We start from the raw sequence: 22,194 nt of genomic DNA on the forward strand, positions 1-22,194 counted from the left end.
AGACCTTAGTTTAAAAACTTGATAAATAAATTCGCTATTATATTTGACTCCAATTAATTGGAAATGGGTCTCTACCTTGCCTAGCTTGGGTTGCCCAAGCCGAGCATCAACACAATGAGTTCAGATTTTCCCTTTAACTAAAATTCAATACACAAACCTTAGGTTTTGAACTCAATAAGTTTGCTAATATCATTAGAAAATATTTGAGTAAAATTGGTTTTAATAAATGGAATTTTTTTTAATTTTAATTAATATAAATATCCGAAACAGCTTTCAATAAATAAAATGTTGAGCTTGAAAGAAAGGGTGCTTACTTTTTCTTCTTTATTTTCTTAAGAGATGTTTTTGGATAATCTTGATTCTTCTTTAACAAAATCAGCTCTTTTGTCTAATTCTTTGTAGACAGGCACAATTTAAGTACACCGAGAGGTGAAGGCCTGGTGCATGGGGCTCATCACCATCCCTGGGCTCAAATAGTATTACTTAGGGTACTTCCCATGAGGATTGGAACAAAATAATTTTCATTTTAAAAAATAATTTTTAGATACTAATTTTTTTTTTTGATATTGTTATTAAATTCAGTATAATAAGTCAAATTTAAAAATTTTTAACCTAGCATTTTGTTTAGTTTGAATTTTAAATTAAATCATGTAAGAATTGTCCTCACGTGATCTATTTCTTTTATTTATTGTTTTTTAACGAGTTTCTCTCCTCCTGCGAGCATTAAAAAAATAAAAAAGTTTTAAACCTAAAACAAAAAATAACAAGCTGCAAGGATAAAAAATAAAATATGTCAAACTTTGAAGGCAAAAAAATACCAAAAGGTGGTTTTCTTTGCCTCATTCTTAAGTTTGGTATTGAATTTTATTTTTTCTCAATCACTAAAATCAAAATATTTTTTAATAAAATTAAATATTAATTCAATATAGAAAGATTTCATGATATTATATAACCACATCTAAAATAAATTATAAAATTTAATATTCAATACCAAAATAATGTAGAATAAACACCATTACAATCCACCATTCACGTTAAAAACCCCTCACCTTTTTAGATTTCTTTTTAATTTTAATTTTAATATCCGTATTGTATTAAAGCTAATTTCTGATTCGGATATGTCCAAGTTTCATGGATGAAATTAAAGAAAATCATAATAATTTTTTATTAGAACACGATATGTGTAAAAATAAAAGCAAATTTTCGTTGTCCACCCATTTCTGCTTTGAAATATTTCTTGAGCACCACAATTCCAATTCCAATTCCTGCTTCCAAATGATAAATAGTTTTTTTTATAACGACAACAAACACACAGTTACTCTGGCTAGAGTAGCCACTTCTTCATCTTCAAAACTAAGAACAATGCCCCTTGAAGCCCTTACATCGACCGCCCCTTCCTTTCCCAGTTTTCGCCGCCAAAACCCCACCACTCTTTCCTGCCATGTTTCTTTTGACGGTGAGTCCAGAAGCCTTTGACCCATGTTTCTTCCAAAATTTTTGTTAATTTGTTATATGCAGTTTCAGGATTGAATACGAGGAGGAATCGGACGACGAAGGTTACGGCTGGTTCTAAAGTCGAGAGCTCGAGCTTCCCTTTGGAGAAAAAGAGGTTCTTGCTTTCCGGGTCTCTTTAAACTCCCGGGTTTTGATTTCCGGGTCTCTTTAAACGCATGGTTTTATTTGTTCTTTGCAGAAAAGTTGTGGAACACGTGTGTCTGCTCAAAGCAAAGAAGTTTTTGTCTGATGAGGATGAGAAAGATATGCTGGATTATCTGTATACTTCCCAATATCAAATGCGTGGAATTGTTGCAGTTTCTTTGGGTCATTTCCTTTTCATTATCCAATTGCAAATGTGCATTCTTTGTTTGAAAATTGAAACTTTGGCATACATTTCTTGTAACATCTTCTCTTACATATAATCATGTCGTGAATTTTCTTCTTATATAGGACGAATCTCCAACGACAATGTGGAGAATTATACTCATGCTGTTTTCATGCGTTTCCAAACAAAGGAAGATGTTACAAGGTTCTATGAGAACCCTTTCTATTTGAAAGTTTTGAAGGAGCATGTAATGCCTTATTGCCATGTACGACCTTGACATGTAAACACCATAACTCTTATTTTCTTTAAAATTCAGTAGTATTTCCTTTAACTGCTGGCTGATTCTGCCTAATTATAATCTTACTAGGTGTTTTTTATTGGACTTAATTTTGCTGCTTTTTTGCAGGATTTAGTTAATGTGGATTATGAATCGGAAGTTGAAGATGATATGATTCCTATATTTCGTAAAGGAGAGGTAACCCACATACTTGCAAACGTTTCTTGCGATTCTTATGAATTCCTTTGAGATTTATGTTCTTTTAATGAATAGAAAACCTGTTGGTGCTATCGTCAGCTGGCTTTGCATGCTGGTTTAGTATAAAAAAACCCGTATAAATGCTATAAAATTCTTATATATTGGGAAATGTTTCTCTTTGCCTGTTGGCATTTTAACTGTGCCTTGTCTGTCCATATGGAAGAGGCGCTCTCTTTTATTTTTTTTTGTTTCTGGTGTTGCAAATGGTTCTGTGGCTGGTTGCTGGCTTAAGCTGATAATTATTCCAGAAATGAAGTTGAAATATATCTCGCTGACAGGAGTTCAACTATGGTGTGGAGTTTGTGCATCTATTAGCATTTGATGACAGCGCATTAGGTGCACCTGTGGAAGATGCATTGGCATCTCTTGAAAAGTTGAAAAAAGAGTTTCCGTCCTTAATTGTCCAATCTACTCAAGGTGCGTTTGAAATGAGAATTGCATTTTAGGGTTTTGAAGTCAGTAATAAGCATGCTGTCTTGTTATCTTTCCTAAGCTTTGCGGTGGCTGATTAGGGAGTCAGTTGGACTAGTGATTCAGCTATGAATTAAATTCATTTTCAGTTAACCTTTCTACATGATACATTTTCTTGTAATATGGCTTAAAGGTTGTAAGTTTGTAATATTTCCTACTTGTGTATTTTCAGGTTCAAATTTTAATCTCAGCAGCAAAGAATATACACATGCTGTAGTGACAAGATTTCGATCATGTAGGTCCCTTTTCAAATTCCGTAATATCTGATTCTTTCCCACTTCCCCTTTTATGACTGCTGCTTGTTGGTATATTTTGCAGCTGAGGCCTTTGAGATATTCGTGGGTAGCACTGAATACAGAGATGTAAGAAGGCTACTCATACGTGCTGCATATTTTTATGTCTTCAGTTCACCTCTTAAAGTATAGCTATCAAATGGCTATGGATGCTTTTTTGTCCTATCTTGAATATTGGACTCTGAAATTTATACTTCAATTGTTTTCAATATCCTGCAGCTTTTTTTTTCCATAAAAAAAATCTCTTTTTTCTGATGTTATAGTTGAAGTTTTCAAAATGAAGTTTTGCAAACTGTTACTCCCGCTACCAAATATTGTTTGAACATGTAGATGCATGTTAATAATAGGATTTAATTTTAGAGCTTCTAAATTTGAATTGGCTTGAATATTACAATGGACATTTCTTGTCTTCATTCACTCAACATCTTTCAATTAGTCTCTATCTGTTGCACATATCTTTTGATGAAGAAATCAAACAGAAATAGACTGAACTTGGAAAGCAGGTGTGGAGGTCGAAATTCGAGCTGATCACCCGGAAAACACTTCCCATTCATTTCTCTGTTGATCCAGTGGGCAAGGAGGTTATGTAGTGTAGATCACTGTTTCTGTGATTTGTTTTCTTGCTCATAGATGCTGAGACATGAATGAAAGGGCATTTGTATATTGTATATAATTCTTGCAGAGGTCTAAAAGGGCTTTCCTACTCACTGTTTTGGTTTCTAGGAACAAGTATTCAGGTGATCCTTCTCATCATCATGATTTCACTTAACTTGTGCTTACTCGTTGCTCTTTCTGATTTCTTTTGATTATTCAGATTTTTATCAGCAGTCGCTTTAATTTCCCCGTCTCTGTTACTTCTAGTTAGTCGAAATATGGAACATTTATGTTTCTTATTTAGCAACTTAAATCTAATTAGGACTAGGAATGACTCAAGCCTATAATATATATATACGCTGGCAGTCTCAATTTCATGGTGTAGTAATTATTCAAGTAGTGTTTCCTTAAATCTACGAGTGTGAGGCTCGTAGTTTCTAACTTTCTTTATTTTCTCATACTTTTAGATCTGTTTTCAGTTTCGAAGTCCCTGAATTACCATGTTCAGCAGCCCAAACCCTGTAAACAACCATCTATAAGCTTTCCTTTGACTTGTCCTGCATCGTGTAACTTTTGGGCTAGAAATGTGATGGTTTGGATAAAGAGACTGGCTTCCTTGCCCCAGTCAAAATGTTGAATTTCTATATCTAGTGGCGGTTTCAGGCTGTCAAAATTCGTTTTCAGAGAGCAACACACCTGCGACCACTCAATCTTGGTCCGTCTGATAGGGTTGATGCCTCTCCGTTTTTCTCTGTTTTCATGTCATGCAGCAGTGAGTGATTGGCTTCACCTGTCTTCCTGTGGGTGCATGTCATCTGTCCAACTGTAGTATTAGACTTGTGCCCGCGAGCTGCTGCGGGTGATTTCTAGAATCTGTTTTTATTTAATTCTAAAATAATGAAAAATTATATTTTAAGGAATTTCAATGATCTTGTCAAATAATTATTTTGCCCACAATAAATATTTGTTAAAACTCCAATGATCTAGATTTTGAGAAAAAAAGTATTTCTCATATCTATCTTTTATGGCAGTGCGTGGTGACTATGTAGCTGCGACCCATTCTTCTTCTTCTTCTTCTCTTCTCTTTTTGTTTTTTTCTATCTCCTCTCAATGGTTTTCATGCCAAATTTCTTCTTCTCTTCCCTCCAAGCGCAGGATAGCACAAAAGGGTGTCATTTTTTTTTTAATGTCAAAGTTTAATCTCGTTATTTCAAACCATAATTGTAGTTTCTTTTCACTAAAAAATTATTCATAAAACATGATATGCCGCGGGCTGGAATATTTTTTTAACTGGTTAAAAAGAGATGCGCTGGCAATGCAAACATGTTTTAAAAAGCTTAAAAAAAAAAATACAACTTGGGGGCACAAACTTGATCGAGTAAAAAAGTAGGTGTAATTTGATCAGATAATAAAAAAACAAATAACAACAGTTGTTGCAACCTCACTCTTTACCTTATTTTTGAAAATCATTTCAAAAACCAAAAAAAAAATGTTTTTGATGTATTTACAATATTTCAACGTCTTTTCTTAGAATTTAAAATAAAAAACAGAGAGAAAAAAATAATATGTTTAGTAATTTAATTGTAATTGTGAAAGGAAAATAATCGATTTGAAAATGAGAGATTTTTTCACCAAACAATCTAATTTTTAATTAAACGATCCAGGATTAATTCTCTTAATGCAAGGATCAATTTTTCTTTGTTTTGTCTCCAAGTTATCAAATGAATGGTAAAGATTTATTCTTGAAATTTATTGGTTAGTTGAAGTGCGCATAAGTTGACCCGGACACTCACAGTTAAAAAAAAAAAAGAAGCTAGCCCAGCTACCACACCATCCAAGCTCGCCATCACTTATTCCTCATCAGCAGCTAACAACAAAAACAAAGTGTAGCTTAATTGGTCAGACCCTGAGTTTGTTCCCTAGAGGTCACTAGTTCGAGTGCGACAAACCTCAAGGCCATTGAAGGATTACCTGGTCGTTAACTTTAGGGTCTCGGGAGATTAGTCGAAGTGCACGTAAGCTGACCCGGACACCCATGGTTACCAAAAAAAAAGAAGTTAGCCCAGCCACCACACCATCCAAACTCGCCATCACTTATTCCTCACCAACAACTAACAACAAAACCAAACTCATGACTCATAGAGCCTCCTTTCTCATCATCTTTCCCAGCATTTAATCCAAAAATAAAGAAAAATAGAAGGACCCAACAGTTCTTTACCCTTTCGATCTCAACCTTCAACTAGCTACCAATCAATCTTTATTGCCCCCCTCCTCTCTCATCATCTTTCTCGGCATTTAATCCAAAAATAAAGAAAAATAGAAGGACCCAGTAGCTCTTTACCCTTTTGATCTCAGCCTTCAACCAGCCACCAACCAATCTTCATTCCCCCCCTACACACAAACCGAAATACACCCTTACACAGCTCCTTCTCTCTTTCAAACACCAAAACCAGCCTAGCTCTACCATATGAGTATTTTATATGAAGAGATTACATGTGTCTATGAAAAGACTCATGTGACAGTTGTGTAAGTGATTCTTATATTTGATAAGTTATCTTTATATAAAAAATGTTATGCTTTGATCCTAACTACACGTTATTCTAATCAAGGGTAACAAACAGGTAAATATTAGGTATAATATGAATTATATAAAGGTATTTAAGTGATTAAAAGAGAATTCATCACCCTAAGTAAATAAGAGAAAATATTCTACATGTTCTAAAATAGTATTGATTGTGAAATCATTGTGCAAGATAAAATAAAATTTAAAAAGAGTTTCAAGTCTTATTCAAACGATTAATGATTATAATGTTAAGAACAAACATGATTTGACATATCTAAATCGGAACATTCTTGATAAAATAATAATAATTACACTAAGAAGTTATTCAGTATAAGATTACGTCAAACCACTTATGACTTTTTTAATATTTAGGGAATCATGACATGTTTGTTAGAAGATGCACTTGAACTTCAAATACATCATTTCATTTTTTTAATCCTATTTAATTGAGGATTATGTTTTATATTTGTGTAATGTTATTAGAAAACCGATGAATCACGCACATTAAGAACCATTGGTCGGAAATTAAACTGGTATAATTAATCAAGTGTGACTTAATTTTAAATAAGTTTTAGAAATTAAGGACTATAATGTAATTTATACATGGAATTACAATTCTAGACCTAGAAAAATCAAATAAGAACTTGATTGCATAAATTTCTAAAACTATCCTGAAATAATATATGTAATATAGGGATATTAGGTTTTTCCTGTAAATAAAATGTTATACCTCATATTTTGTAATGAGAGTTGTATAGATGTTACATAACATACGTACAGAGATTTGAAACACAAAAAGAAAGAGTTAACACTCAAATGCATAAAAATTCATCTCTTCTTAGGAGATTTCTCACATATGATTCATATGAATTACAATTAGAGATTAAATACTTAAATGACTTATGTTTTCCAAGAACTCAGCCTTGAAGAAATTGATCAAACCTCAAAAGACGATATGATCTTCAAGTAATTTTCTATTGAAACGCTAAACAACCCTTGATTTTCTAACAGGATTCTTTGTTACTTTTAAAAAAAAATAAAATTTATCATTTAGACTCCGTGTATGTATTTCGAGAAACTCAAAAATCAAATCATCTTAATAACTAGAATGAAAATAATACATATATATATATATATATATATATATATATATATATAATTTCTCAAATAAGAATAATAATAATAATAATAACTAATGAATTGGACCTGTCTTTATACCGTACGATTCCTCAAGAATAGTATGAAAACACATGATGATAGTGAGACTTAAACTGTTAAGAGATTCTACATTGCCATTGTTATCAGTGTTATTAAACCCGGCCCGGCAGGTCGACTCGGGACCCGGTCGACCCGGTGGCTGGACCGGTCCGGGTTTACTAAAAGACCGGCTGGGGCAACAACTCGGTCAAACCCAGGCAACCTGGCGGGTCAACCCATGACCCGGGCGACCTGGTCGAACCCGGACGAGACCCTATTTTTTTTTTTTCAAATGTGGGATTTGAAACTCATTAGTATATAACTATATATACTCTATGTTCTCAAGAAAAAAAATCATGTTTTTTCAATGTGGGATAAAAAACCTTTTGGTTTAAATACTTCAACTTAAAAGGATAACATAGTATCTTTTCAATGTGGGATTTGAAGCCCTTTCATATATACACTCTATGTTTTCATGAAAAAAATTATGTTTTTTCAATGTGGGATTTGAAACCCATTAGTATATATACTCTATGTTTCCTTGAAAAAAATCATATTTTTTCAATGTGGGATAAAAAACCTTTTGGTTTAAATACTTCAACTTAAAAGGATAACAAGTATCTTTTCAATGTGGGATTTGAAGCCCTTTCGTATATATACTCTATGTTCCCATGAAAAAAGTTATGTTTTTTCAATGTGGAATTTGAAACTCATTAGTATATATACTCTATGTTTCCAAGAAAAAAATCATGTTTTTTCAATGTGGGATAAAAAAACCTTTTGGTTTAAATATTTCAACTTAAAAAGATAACATAGTATCTTTTCAATGTGGGATTTGAAGCCCTTTCATATATACACTCTATGTTTCCATGAAAAAAATTATGTTTTTTCAATGTGGGATTTGAAACCCATTAGTATATATACTCTATGTTTCCTTGAAAAAAATCATATTTTTTCAATGTGGGATAAAAAAACCTTTTGGTTTAAATACTTCAACTTAAAAGGATAACAAGTATCTTTTCAATGTGGGATTTGAAGCCCTTTCGTATATATACTCTATGTTCCCATGAAAAAAGTTATGTTTTTTCAATGTGGAATTTGAAACTCATTAGTATATATACTCTATGTTTCCAAGAAAAAAATCATGTTTTTTCAATGTGGGATAAAAAAACCTTTTGGTTTAAATATTTCAACTTAAAAAGATAACATAGTATCTTTTCAATGTGGGATTTGAAGCCCTTTCATATATACACTCTATGTTTCCATGAAAAAAATTATGTTTTTTCAATGTGGGATTTGAAACCCATTAGTATATATACTCTATGTTTCCTTGAAAAAAATCATATTTTTTCAATGTGGGATAAAAAACCTTTTAGTTTAAATACTTCAACTTAAAAGGATAACAAGTATCTTTTCAATGTGGGATTTGAAGCCCTTTCGTATATATACTCTATGTTCCCATGAAAAAAGTTATGTTTTTTCAATGTGGAATTTGAAACCCATTAGTATATATACTCTATGTTTCCAAGAAAAAAATCATATTTTTTCAATGTGGGATAAAAAACTTTTTGGTTTAAATACTTCAACTTAAAAGAATAATATAGTATCTTCTCAATGTGAGATTTGAAGTCCTTTCGTATATATACTCTATATTTCCATGAAAGAAGTTATGTTTTTTCAATGTGGAATTTGAAACCTATTAATATATATACTCTATGTTCTCATGAAAGAAGTTATGTTTTTTCGATGTGGGATAAAAAACTTTTTTTGTTTAAATACTTCAACTTAAAAACTTAACATAATATCTTTTTAATATGGGATAAAAGAAAATTTTTAAAATATTCTTTTAAACTTCATTGTTTACAATATATATAACCTATATTTACATGGATTTTTTCATATGAAATATTAAAATTTTAATTTTTTTAAAAATTTTCCGGGTTGATCCAAGTTGACCCATGAAACCCGAGACCCGGCTCCTTGGCCGGGTCAACCCTCACACCGGGTTTAATAACTATGATTGTTATTGCGGAGAGTTTTTAATTACTGTCCCATTTTGATTTTGTCAATAGCAACATAAAAAAATTTAATGCCCTAAGATTAAATTGGTTTCTAAAATTAATTAACGTATCATTATATAAGAATCCTAGAGCGTTTTGAGTGCACAAAAGTCAAAGTTATCGAAACAAATTGACAATAAAAAGCCCTAAAAGATGAAAAAATGCAAGTATTTGAAGGAGAAAAATGGCTTTTTCACACTCACGAGGCTGGAAATGAACTTCTTGAATGCAAAAACAATATGATCCACAATAGTTTTATCACTAGAGAAGATTTTAAAGAGTTAAAGCAAGTAAATTCTTTTTGTTGCCAAAAACAATGTCTTTCTGCATCTTTTCAATACTGTTTCAATCTTTTGTTGTTGCTGTTTAGAGTAGGATTATAGCATGTTCGAGACTATAATAAATGTTGTGTTAAAATATTTTTTTCTTGTAAATATATTAAAATAATAATTTTTAGTGTCTTTTTAAATACTTTGATGTATTAATATTAAAATTAAATTTTAAAAATTAAAAATATATTATTTCAATATATTTTTAAATAATTTTTTTAAAAAAACAAGCACCGCATAATATCAAATAAGCATAAATTAATTGTTGATAAGGATTGCTTAACTCTCTTGACACCAAACTATGCTTCCACCTACCATGGCAGGGGCTAGTAAGTGGCTGAAAGGGCCTTGATAGGCAACTTGATTTTGTCTCATGTGTGTGTTGTACACGTACATACATCTCCAGTATTCCATCCGGTCAAGCTACTCAAATATTTCAAAGCTCCTTAGGCAGTCGCCCACACTAGGCCAAGGCACCTACAAGTCACAGCAGGTTGTGCTGAGTAACCAAGTTCAGCAATCAATGGTGTTAACTGTTCAAGCCAGCGTATATGAATTAGCAAATGAGTTTAACACCAAACTATGCTTCCACAAATTAGCAAAACCCTTTCGGGCACTGCTAGTTTACAAAATTCAGAGCATTTTCTGCGATGTCTGTTCAGGAAAACTCAGTTTGAATTGTTACCATCAACAATTGTAACAAGTTTCCAGCTAAATGTAATGTTGTCATATAAAATGCAAGAATAGCAAGACTAATGATAATGGAGTGCAAAATTACCATATAAAGTTTTCTTCAGTACATCCAAGAAAATAAATGTTAAAGAAACTGGAGCAAGTACGAAAAATAAAGCAGCCATACCTACCACAGGCTCGTCTTTCTCCATCTTCTCCATGGCTACCACAAGAAACCGATTCCCAACGCCCACCTACTAGTCTCCCATTACTGATGGTTGTACTACAGCTTCTAAATCACCACATATCTCAAGTCAAGATCTCTCTCCCCTTTAATTTTTTTTTAAAAACAAAAGGTCTCTCCTTTACATCCCACAACCAAGAAAAACAGCAGAAACCCGCAGAAAGATACTGCTGCATCATAAATATTTTTATTCTAAGCAGTTGATACAGTCTACTTCACCATCGAAATGTTGCAAGTTGAGTCAGTAAAAGTAAATCAAGCATCTCAGATAATAGCGAATCGAGTCGGCAGAAGTAAATCAAGCATCCCAGATAGTTCACATACTTAAGTATAAATTTAAAACGGATTTTGGCATTCGACAGCACAGTCACACCTGCTTCACCATTCAAGCGCTGAATCAAGATTAGTACAAGCAAGGATCTCAGATATTTCAAATATTACAACTATAAATTAAAAACAGATTCTGGAACTCGACAGCACAGCTGCACAGGGAATGTTACACTCCAATGGAAATCAAGTTTAACCATATGGTGTAACATATGATAGTTTTCAAAAGTTTTTATATAAACCAACAACATACACAAGCTGAATATTTCCCTGCTTTCTAAACTGGATGAGATGTTATTTTAAACACCACCGACCACCACCTCCTCTCTAGATCTCCACTCTTTCTAAACCCAAGTCTAGAACAACCTTCACAGGCATTTAAAAGAAGGGAAATTTGCACCAGATGATTACTGCCTTACATATTCTTCTTGCCATCAGATGGTGACGAAGTTTGGTCTATTGAATCCAACTGGTTCCGCAGGCTTTGATTATCCTCAAGCAAGTGATCGTACTGTAGAAGTGACCCTTCAGATTGTTTTCTGAGAGCCTCTGCCTTGGCTTCCGCAGCCTCTGCCTCCTTTACTTTAGCCTCATATTCAGATTCTAGCCTTTTGACCTTACTCCTCAAAGTCTCAACCTCTTCTCCCAGACCTTTGCCCTCTCCATTTTTTCCATCTTCAAAACTTCGGTTTTGTTTCTTAGCAGCCTCCATTGCCTTCCTGAGTAAACGAAGTTCTCTAATGTAATGGTGTAACCTGTCTATCATCAATGCGAGGAATAGCAAGAAGCCTGCATGGAAATAACAATCATGTCAAAATCAAATTCTAACCTTTAACAATAATACCAGTCTGCACTTACTGAGAATCAGGCAAGCCAGCACTAAGGTTCTGAGCTTTATTAAGAGACCGGATCGGTTAAATATCACACCATTCCAACAAGATATAAGATTGTGGAAATAGCTTGCTATTGCACAGAACTCACAAGCAAATACTAACTCACACATGTACCATTTTCAGGACAAGCGAAATATCACACCATCCCAATAACATCTAAGATTGTAGAATAACTTGCCATTAAACTCACAAATTTACACTTTTTGGCGACTTGCATATATTATCAAGAAACATATTCTCTCTTCCAACAAAACTAACCTTCTTCTAGACTGTAACGAAGAGTGCAGTTACAACATTTACGCCACCTAATCAAAATAGAACCCACCACAACTGACTTTGCACATAAGTAGCTTGTAGTTGGCTTTGTCTAATTGCGGCCAAACTGAATTCCTACCGACACTGTAACACCTGATCCCAATGCCCAAAATACTGCAATGGATGATAAGGAAAGAGATAGTTGCTTCTCTGTTATCCAAACTCAATCTCATCACAATAACAAAGTAAAATTACTCAAGACTCTCTCATTCAATTGCTTCCCAAAAAAATCACCAAAAAAAAAACCCAAAATCCTCACTCCAAAAAAAAAGAAAATCTTAGTTTAGGTAAACTTGCATAGAGTACAAAATAACATTATCTTAGCACCCCATTTTACCAGAAATCAAATAGCCCTCTTTCTTTTCTTCCTTTCCAAGAAGTGAATAAGAAGAAAAAAAAAGACACGATACAAGCAAATCAAAGAAAAGGAAAGAAGAAAGGAAGAATACCCAGAAGAGAGGCTTGGAGCAATTGCATGGCCATGAGAACCTCCTCAGTTGGATTAAGAGCGCCGGCTTCCATCTTACGGTTCTGCATATTCCCAATAGAGTAAACATTAGACAAGAGAAGAACTACGATTGTCCCAGCAACAGTCTTGACGACGACGGGTCCCCTCCCTCGCTTGACTCGATCCAAACCCATGATCACGAACTTTCTTAACGGATTTCTGAATATCAGAGTTAAAATCACTCCCATCTCGGAAAAAATTGCGATGTACAACGGCTGAATCATCTTTCCCTGTCTTGCTCTGCTCCAGTCCACTGGGCTAGCAAAGAGTTTTAGCTGAGTCAGAGAGAGAGAGTGAAGGGGAAATGGTTGTTTTGAGTTTGCCCTTTTTTCTATCTTTGGGGGTCTTCTACGATGTGCTACTTTCTGCCTGCCAACTGCTGCCTTCTATTGACGTGTTTGATTTTGTATTTCAAAAGATATTTTTAAAAAAAATTAATTTTTTTTTAAATTAATATATTTATATTTCTAAATTGGTTTGATGTAAATAAATTTTAAAAATAAAAAAAAATTAATATATTTTTTCAGAATTTAATAAATTAAATTAGGTTATGCCCATCCATGCTCAAAAATCCAAATTCATTAATTTGGATCTTATGAGCTTAATCCATTAATTAATCCTGTGATTTTGTTAATAAGTTTTTGGTCAGATCCACCGTAAATTCTAATTATTTCAAGTGTAGTTAAAAAGATTAATATTTTTATTTTATTTTTTATTTTTGATATACTTCGGTTTTTATTAAAAAAAATAATCAAATCGATTTAAAAAAACCAAAACCGGTTCAAACCGACCAGTTTTGGTTCGATTTATTTTTTTGAACAAAAACCAGTTCAAACCGGTTTGACTTGATTTTTTCCGGTTTGGCTCGGTTTGGCTCTTTTTTTCTGGTTTTTTTCAATTTCGGTTTGTTTTTTTCAATTTCAATCTTATAAAACCGAAACAAAACCGGTTGGTTTTTTTAAAATTTTAATCGGTTTTTTTTCACGGTTCGGTTTTTTCGGTTATTTTTTTTCTAGTTTAATCGGTTTTTTAGTTTTTTTTCTCACTCCTATTTCTTTTTTCAAGAAAAAATGGTTACCAATCAAGTTTGTAGTTTTTCCCCTTTTAATTTATGTTGTTTAGGCATTAAATTTATTGATTTCAGCAATATTAACCTATTTCTATGTCTAACACAATTTTTAAAAAAAATAACCAGTTTTTTAATGAGTTTCTAAAGACTCTCTTGCTTGAAACCTTATTTATTTAATTTTATCAAAAAGTAAAATTGTTCGAATTTTAAAGTTAAATTTGGGTACCATGATGAAATTAGTTTTGGTAGTCTCGAAGGAAGGCATGGTGTGCTCTTTATACGATCTATAGCGTGATTTAATGCATATTTAAACTGAAAATGTTGGGTGTTCATACTCCATATGGAAAAAAGGGAGCACCATATAAATCAAGAAAAAAAAAAAAGTGTGTGATTGTGTTCAGCTAAAAAGAAAGAAAAGAGACGTTGGATGTATTTTTAGGGTTTGTGGCCACAAAAAACCAAAATACAAGAGGGAGAAAAAATCATGTGAAAAAAATAAAAAAAAAAAGGCAACTTGAACAATCTTCATTTAAGTTTTGATAAACAATTAATTTATCATTAGATGAAGCTAAAAATTTTATAACAAATTATTAACACATATATTCTCATTTTATATAATTTGATTGAAGATTAGAGATATTTGAATCAATTTATTCATCACAAAAACGTGATTTTTTATTTTAAGATTCTTTTCTATTCTTTCTCTTTAGTGATTATGTATTCCAATAATATGTTATTATTGATGATGCATGTTGTGTCTTTTAGTCTAAACTAAGAAATAACACTTATGTACCTATTATTGTTATTAATATTAGTTTTTAGATAAATTACGGTCGTGTAATTTTTTTCCACGTCAGGTTTTTCCATGTAAAATATCGATGTTGAGCTATTGTGATTTTTCACATGGTTTGTTAATTAGAAAAGATTATATTTGATTGTTTTGGTGTTTTTTATGCTTTCTTACTCCCAACAAGTGGTATCAAAACTTTAAATTAATTTGAGTTTGTTATCTTATGTAATTGATGGAGACTAATAAAAATAGATCGATTAATTTAAATGGTTTTAATTATTATATATGAAAGGTGAAAATGAAAGACCTTTTATAAGGCTATCAATGAATCGATATTTTTTTCTCAGTAAATCTAAAGGTAAAACTATATGCATCTTAATCCTTCTTAGATTTACATGTGTAAAATATGCAATCAATACTATCTATATATTCATTTTAGTAAACAATATTTTTTGAAAACAAAACTAATTTACTTTGCTAAATAATATTCCATTTGAATATCAATTTTAAGAAGGCATTACAAAAAAAACTTAGATTATATTTTCTAGTCAGGCCAAGATTATACAATGATAATAATATAATAAAAACGAAAGGTATTAGCTGTTAAGTTTGATTTGAAATTTGAAGTTAAGTTTCATTTTAAATTATTTTTTAAATTAATTCATATAAATTTGGATGACCTTTACCCTTACAAGTTAATATTATAAAAAAAAGCTAAATGGCAGGGTTTTTCACTTTAGCTCTAGATACAAATTAGTGAAATTTACATGAGTATGGTTTCTAATTAAAAAGATCATGGGGTGTTTTAGTATTTTCCTGTTGTCTTTTTTACTTTATTTTTTTGAAAAGTTGTTGGCGCGTGTTCCACACGTCATAGCAAGTGGATGGCGCCCGCGCTATTAAAGAGGTACATGAGACGCTTCCTAACGGACAAATATGGCCACTCGTTGTCTAGATAAATGCGTAGACGTGCCATCTTTCATATGGTGTGACGTTTGTAGATAGATCATCATGGTTGAATTGTCGCTGATAATCGATTGTTTGTGTTTTTTTCTCTTTCCTGACAATTAAAGTGCATAATTATTCTCTGTTTCTTTATTGTTTGCTTGGGTTTGGCAATTATGCTTGGTGTCAGACCCAGACGCGGGCTGATAGCCATGTTTGGTGCTAGACCTAGGCACGAGTTTGCCAACGTTTCAAAACCAAGCACGGGATTAGCATGGCCCCAGATCCAAAGTTTTAGGGTTTGGTATGGTTGTTAGATCCAGACCCGGGTCTGTCAAGGTTACTAAATCCAGACACGGGTCTGATATGACCCTAAACTCAAGTTTTAGATCTGACATGAACACCAGACCTAAAATTCTTGCATTTAGCATCACTGCAAAACCTAAAACAATTAAATATAAAAAGCTTAACATATTTTATATACTTTTTATATTTTTTAATATTTTTTAATTAACTCATTACCAGAAGAGGTGACCAATATACTAGTATAACTCTAAAGAAAACTAAAAAAAAATAAAAAATAAAAAATAAAGGAGTTCTAGCCGACACCCACGCTAATCGAGGTGCTCCTATCACAAAATTGATGACTCACCTCTCTTCTTTTATTTATGCTATATTTTAATATTCAAGTAAGAGCCAGTGCCGGTGGCTTCCAAAACATTCGATTCGATTAGGCTATAACTGTCCTTAACAGTACCAAAATGCCCTCGTTTATTTGATGGTTGCTATTGAAAGACAAATTTTCATTTGGAAACCGGTGTTTCATGAGATTTTTTTTTTAATTTATTATTTTTAATTATTTTAATATATTAATATTAAAAATTATTTTTAAAAATAAAAAATACTTTACAAAAGAATCTCTACAATATTTTTAAACACCGGGTCTATAGTTAAAATATTATTTTAATTTTTTTTAGTATTTTTAATTGTTTTAATATTAAAAATAAATTTTAAAAATAAAAAATATATATATTATTTTAATGTATTTAAAAAATATATATTTTAAAATACAAATTTAAAACCTCTTTCCGTTTCTTCACTTCACTGAGTTCACTCCTTTAATTCTTCTTCTCCTCCTCTCTCCCAGCAGCTTCTATATAGTATTTCTGCTCTAATTGCTTAATTTGTGTCTGTCTCTAATCCTATCACAAGGTAACGCTTAAAAAACAAAATTAAAATCATTCATGATTCTGCTGATTACTTATATTTAGCTGATTTCTTTAATTTTCATAGAGAAAGATAAAAGTGATTGGTTTGAGGCGTCGTTGTTGAAATGATCTGGGGAATTATTCGACGCAAACTCGCTTCGGTATTTATTAATTACTGCACTATTTTTTTAAAATTCTTTAATTTTATTTTAAACTAATCTCCTCAGTGTAAACAGTCTCAGTCAGTCTCGCGAATTAAGCATCCGGCGATAAGGCCGAGAGGTTACGGCCAAAACGAGGTACCTCTGCCTGCCTTTCTTTGAATAATCAATCCTCATTTTCCAATTACAAGTGAATTTGGGACATTGTTGGGTAAGAAATGTGGAGATTTAGTAATTTACATACGTACGTAAGTAATGAAGTAGAAGAATCTATCTGTGCAGCTTCTGAGCAATGGTAAGGGGTGTCGGCGTGCCGTCGGCAGCCTTAGTTATTGCACTACCTTAGGTAATATTGTTCTTATTATTATTTTTAACTTGCTTCTATTCTTTGCTTGATATTTTACAAGTTTTTATAACTTCACCTAAGCCCCTTTATTTCCTTATATTTTTTCTTTTAGGGAGCCAATGTTGTCGTGCATATTCGAATAAGCAGAGGAGGTTAGTGAGCTGACTGACTCTTTTATATCTGTGCTATTCCTGTTGGTATATTGGTTATATTTGGTTTCAGTTCTGAATTAATACAGGGAAATTACTGCAATGCTTCGACCAGAATATTTTATTCCATTGAGGAGTAGATCATTTTCTTCAGATACTGGTAATTTATAAGTTCATTTTTGTTTATTTATATTTAGAGTTTATGCTTCTGAATGGTGTTAATTGTTTTTCCCCTGATTGTGGGTTTGTAGGAGATCTGGTTGATGCAGTTGTCCCTTTCATGGGTGAATCTATTACTGATGGCACCTTGGCGAAATTCTTGAAAAGTATGCTTTTTTAACTTGTCATCCAACTGTTTGCATTTCAACAAATACTCAAAATAAATATGGCAATTGACATATTATGAGCAGATCCTGGTGACAGGGTTGAAGTTGATGAGCCCATTGCTCAGATTGAAACTGACAAGGTAATCCTTGAAAGATAGTAAGTGACTCTGAAGAATGTATATTGGTTGTTTCTGAAACTGGGTATGATTAACATGATTGAATTGTTTAATTACCACCAGGTGACAATTGATGTGGCTAGTCCTGAAGCCGGCACCATTCAAAAGGTGATATTTATGAACTATAGCAATATCAAACTTGTGACGTCTGATAATTTTTGTCTCATCTGTTCACAGTTATCAATGGATACGTGCTGCTGTTTTGACGCCCCCTTTATATTTAATTGCTAGTAGCTTGTAGCCAAGGAAGGTGAAACTGTGGAACCGGGTACCAAAATTGCTGTTATTTCAAAATCAGGTGAATGTGTACCACAAGCTGCTCCGCCCTCACAAGAAAAGACTGCTTCTCAGCCCCCGCCCCCAGCAGAAAAAGAGAGTGTAGGAAAAGGAACGACTAAGACTGAAACTTCCTCCCTCAAAGGAAAGGAAAAAACACTGTTTCCACCACAACCTGCAGCCAGAGCTCCTTCATCACCTCCTAAACCTTCAGAACCGCAACTTCCACCTAAGGAAAGAGAAAGAAGAGTGAGTTTTATGATGGTCTATTCATTTTTGTGTGAAAATGCATGATTACGTTTATTTTACTTTCTGCCATATTGGTAATGAATTTCTCTATCAAGTGTTTTCATACTTTCTCACTCTAGGTTCCCATGACAAGGCTGAGGAAACGGGTTGCAACACGGTTGAAAGATTCGCAAAATACATTTGCAATGCTGACCACATTCAATGAGGTTGATATGTGAGTTGAAATTCATCTTTTCTTTTTCCATCATCAATGGTTGAAAGCTGAAACATGTCTGTTTAAATGGATTTCATGTCTGAACTAAATACCCCAATTTTTTTTTCATGTTTTGATGAATTTCATTCTGCAATTGGTGTCTTTTCCATGTTTGATATATTGTTTCTACTGGAGAAAAAGGAAAGAAAGAGTCACTGGAATTATTATGCCTTTTGGACCGCAACTTAATTTTATCTTCATTTTTTGTCATTCCTTGGATGGCTAGCAAAGTGCAATTCCAACTCAGTTTATTTAACATGGTTTGCTGTGTAACGCAGGACTAATTTGATGAAGCTTCGTTCAGATTATAAGGATGCATTTGTTGAAAAACATGGAGTGAAGTTTGGATTTATGTCAGGATTTGTCAAGGTACATAAAATGCCAATTGTATAAAATACCAAATTCATGTATATTATGATGGATTGATGATGTTAGACTGCTACTGTATGATGTGTTTCTGACCGTTACTTTTACAGGCTGCTGTTAGTGCACTTCAGTATCAGCCAGTTGTCAATGCTGTAATTGATGGAGATGATATCATATACAGAGACTACATTGATATAAGCATTGCCGTTGGCACTCCGAAGGTACATAAATATTCGTTTGATCTATATTCAGTTATTGACTTTTGTTTATTTTATGTGGGCTTTTGATGGGGAAATAATCTGCTAAACCACGAGCTCATTAGCATTTTGTATGTTGCTGAAAGATGGGAAAAAAATTGAATGGTAAGTATCAACCTCTTCTATCAATGGTATTCCAGAGGTGACACCCTGTTTGCTCGGGTTTGGATTTCCAACTTGGAGGTCCAGGTTCAAATCTAACCCTCATTTGTGTAGCTCAAAATCTAACATACCTTCTAATGTACCAATAAAAAGCCCTATGATGCTTTCGATTTCTCAATTATACTGGTGGTTTTTGTTATTTCATTTTATATACTCGTTATCACTGTCAGAATCTAATGAATTCATCCTGGAATAGTTTAGGAATTTTATAGGTAATTGGATATGCAGATGATAGAAATGCTTTATAGGTAGCAATCTTAATATCATTTCAGCGATGGTAGGCAATAGGTAAGACTGTTGAAAATTTAAGACACTTTCAGATTTAGCAATTTGTCAACTTTGGAAAACTGAAAGAGGCCTGTCCTTGTGGCCATTAGACCTCGTATCTAATGCTGCCTTGCTGCGAGACAACAAAATAGTTTGATTGTTTTCTTAGATCTGTTGGAAATACATGCTGCTTTAGTTCTTGCTCTGCTTCTTCCATTGACTTAAATGTTGTGTTTTCTACTGCCTGGATTTAATGCATATATATCACGGCATCAATTTATTTGGTGATATCATTTGACAGGTGCACTTATTTTGTATAGAGCTTGACTGGATTGGATTATGACTTCATAGCTCTAAATAAAATTGTTAGAGAAGAAAAGTTCAAAATGAATTGATTAAAACATTAAAAAGAAGTGATTCAGGGTATTGAAATGCCAAGTTCTCACTGTTCTGGTTGAGTTTTTTTTTCTATTTTTTTTTTCAATGAGACTTGATAAGTTGTGTAGGCAAGTCCATTGCACAAGGCTTGCTCTTCTACCCATTAACAGCTTGCACCCATAATAAAGTTTTGCATCATTTAGTGAGATGAAATGGTCTCTTCAAATAATACAAATTAAGCATTATTATCTTGATTGATCACCTGCTTCGGGACAGCAGAAAATGAAAGAAACACCTAACCATATCTCACCTCCTCCCAAATGAAGGGCCTTGTTGTTCCTGTTATCCGCAATTCTGATCAAATGAACTTTGCTGAGATAGAGAAGAACATCAACACTCTAGCTAAGAAAGCAACTGCTGGTACCATATCAATTGACGAGATGGCTGGAGGTACTTTCACAATATCTAATGGCGGGGTTTATGGAAGCCTTTTGAGCATGCCAATTATCAACCCTCCTCAGGTATTGCTCCATACAAAGTACAAACAACACCTTTTGGTTTTGTTCCTTGATGGGGAAAAAAAATCCTCTTTAACTTGATTTCCCTCCTCCATGCAGTCTGCTATTTTGGGCATGCACTCCATAGTCACCCGGCCAATGGTTGTTGGGGGCAACATAGTCCCAAGGCCAATGATGTACATTGCATTGACATATGATCATCGACTGATAGATGGAAGGGAGGCTGTTTATTTCTTACGCCGCATCAAAGATGTTGTGGAGGACCCTCGTAGGCTTCTTCTTGATGTATGAGAAGCCGCATTTGGTATAGTTTTATTTTTTATATACGAATAAGTTTCTAAGATGGAACTTTATAGGGAGTCTACGGATCTGTCACTTCTGCAAGTTCTTTCTTTGTTTTTTGGTTTTTTGGCGTTACGCAAGTTCTTCAATTGCTGGATCCATACTGTGTCCCAACAAGAGGCCTTACTGCATTTACTTTTATTGGTGTGCGTGGTGGATAAATGCTACGTTGCTGGGAACTTTCTTCAGTATCTTGTGAAGCCTTTGAATTTTATAATTTATTGTAGAGATTGTTCTATAAATTTCGCGCGAACAGACACACTGAGGAGGAAAACACCCAATAAGGCATCTTATAATCTTTCCAGACCAGGTAGAATTTAGCCAAGAGCAGCTCAGTCTGCAGTATGCTTATCTAAAATTTTCACAATTCAAACCTCGTATACTGGAACAGTCAGCACTTGCTATAGATACCGCTCCGTGTTTTTGTAAAACTTCGATTTTTTTTCTTCGAATTAGTCTTTTTTTCTGTTCATCTTCCTGTGAAAGCAATTGTTTTGGAAACATTTATCATTCTATACCTGATATTTGTACATATTCTTTTATTATTATTATTGAAAATGGACATTCTGAACCCTTTAACTTTCGATATCATGAATTATAGCTCAACATTCTGAAACAGAAGCTGTTGAAGAGCTGTTATCCCATTAAAAGGGTTTCATACATCTGTCTTCTAAATCACAGCTGAACGTTCTGAAACATAAGCTGTTTGCTTGAACGGTGATTTTTTGTGGAAGCTCTAGCATAAATTCCTTGTACTCGGTGATTCTTGTGGATGATCTCTGGATCGTGAAATTTTGTTTTTTGGCGGTTTAGTGAGATCTAGGTGAGCTAGCGGCTTGGAGAGGTTCATCATCTTATGAACTCAGGCCTGGAGTTTATGAAACAGGAGACCAGGGAAGCAATCGTGCTTCATTTCGCTTGTGAACGCTGCTACAGTTAAATTTGTCAAATCGTTCAAAAACTGATCTAATTGTTCAACAAAAAAGAGAGAACAAGAAGTTCATCATCACCAGATCATGTGATTGTATAAAGGTTCTTCATGAGGACATTATACCTCTGTTGAATGCGCAGACAATAAAGACACAACGAGTTACAAATCAAGCCGGAAAGAAGGGGAGAATTCAATGCTACTA

At 33.3% G+C, this 22,194-nt stretch overlaps 3 protein-coding genes across 5 annotated transcripts; 2 read left to right on the forward strand and 1 right to left on the reverse strand.

The window, feature by feature from the left end:
* Window positions 1–1,221: 1,221 nt before the first annotated feature.
* On the forward strand, window positions 1,222–3,890 carry LOC133681895 (stress-response A/B barrel domain-containing protein UP3). 2 transcript variants are annotated; one of them, XM_062105081.1, is made up of 9 exons: window positions 1,222–1,456; window positions 1,519–1,609; window positions 1,694–1,821; window positions 1,948–2,087; window positions 2,229–2,297; window positions 2,636–2,774; window positions 3,001–3,063; window positions 3,147–3,190; window positions 3,625–3,890. In XM_062105081.1, the coding sequence occupies exons 1-9, from the start codon at window positions 1,276–1,278 to the stop codon at window positions 3,709–3,711; spliced, it is 942 nt and encodes a 313-aa protein (XP_061961065.1). In that variant the 5' UTR covers window positions 1,222–1,275; the 3' UTR covers window positions 3,712–3,890. The 2 variants fall into 2 exon arrangements, with proteins under 2 accessions (XP_061961065.1, XP_061961066.1); XM_062105082.1 differs by having other exon boundaries at window positions 1,525–1,609.
* A 7,293-nt stretch (window positions 3,891–11,183) lies between these two features.
* On the reverse strand, window positions 11,184–13,205 carry LOC133682760 (uncharacterized). The gene is made up of 2 exons (XM_062106274.1): window positions 12,765–13,205; window positions 11,184–11,896 (listed from the first exon to the last, which is right to left on the reverse strand). The coding sequence occupies exons 1-2, from the start codon at window positions 13,045–13,047 to the stop codon at window positions 11,523–11,525; spliced, it is 657 nt and encodes a 218-aa protein (XP_061962258.1). The 5' UTR covers window positions 13,048–13,205; the 3' UTR covers window positions 11,184–11,522.
* Window positions 13,206–16,705: 3,500 nt separating this feature from the next.
* On the forward strand, window positions 16,706–21,303 carry LOC133681360 (dihydrolipoyllysine-residue succinyltransferase component of 2-oxoglutarate dehydrogenase complex 1, mitochondrial-like). Of its 2 annotated transcripts, XM_062104394.1 has the most exons (15): window positions 16,706–16,839; window positions 16,921–16,996; window positions 17,072–17,134; window positions 17,279–17,342; window positions 17,455–17,494; window positions 17,581–17,651; window positions 17,743–17,817; window positions 17,902–17,957; window positions 18,057–18,101; window positions 18,228–18,518; window positions 18,638–18,732; window positions 19,050–19,140; window positions 19,248–19,358; window positions 20,528–20,722; window positions 20,819–21,303. In XM_062104394.1, the coding sequence occupies exons 2-15, from the start codon at window positions 16,961–16,963 to the stop codon at window positions 21,008–21,010; spliced, it is 1,425 nt and encodes a 474-aa protein (XP_061960378.1). In that variant the 5' UTR covers window positions 16,706–16,839; window positions 16,921–16,960; the 3' UTR covers window positions 21,011–21,303. The 2 variants fall into 2 exon arrangements, with proteins under 2 accessions (XP_061960378.1, XP_061960379.1); XM_062104395.1 differs by lacking the exons at window positions 16,706–16,839; window positions 16,921–16,996; window positions 17,072–17,134 and having other exon boundaries at window positions 17,565–17,651.
* The last annotated feature ends 891 nt before the right edge of the window (window positions 21,304–22,194 follow it).

This window comes from Populus nigra, chromosome 2, assembly GCF_951802175.1.
Source record: "Populus nigra chromosome 2, ddPopNigr1.1, whole genome shotgun sequence".
In the NCBI taxonomy this organism is placed as follows: domain Eukaryota; kingdom Viridiplantae; phylum Streptophyta; class Magnoliopsida; order Malpighiales; family Salicaceae; genus Populus; species Populus nigra.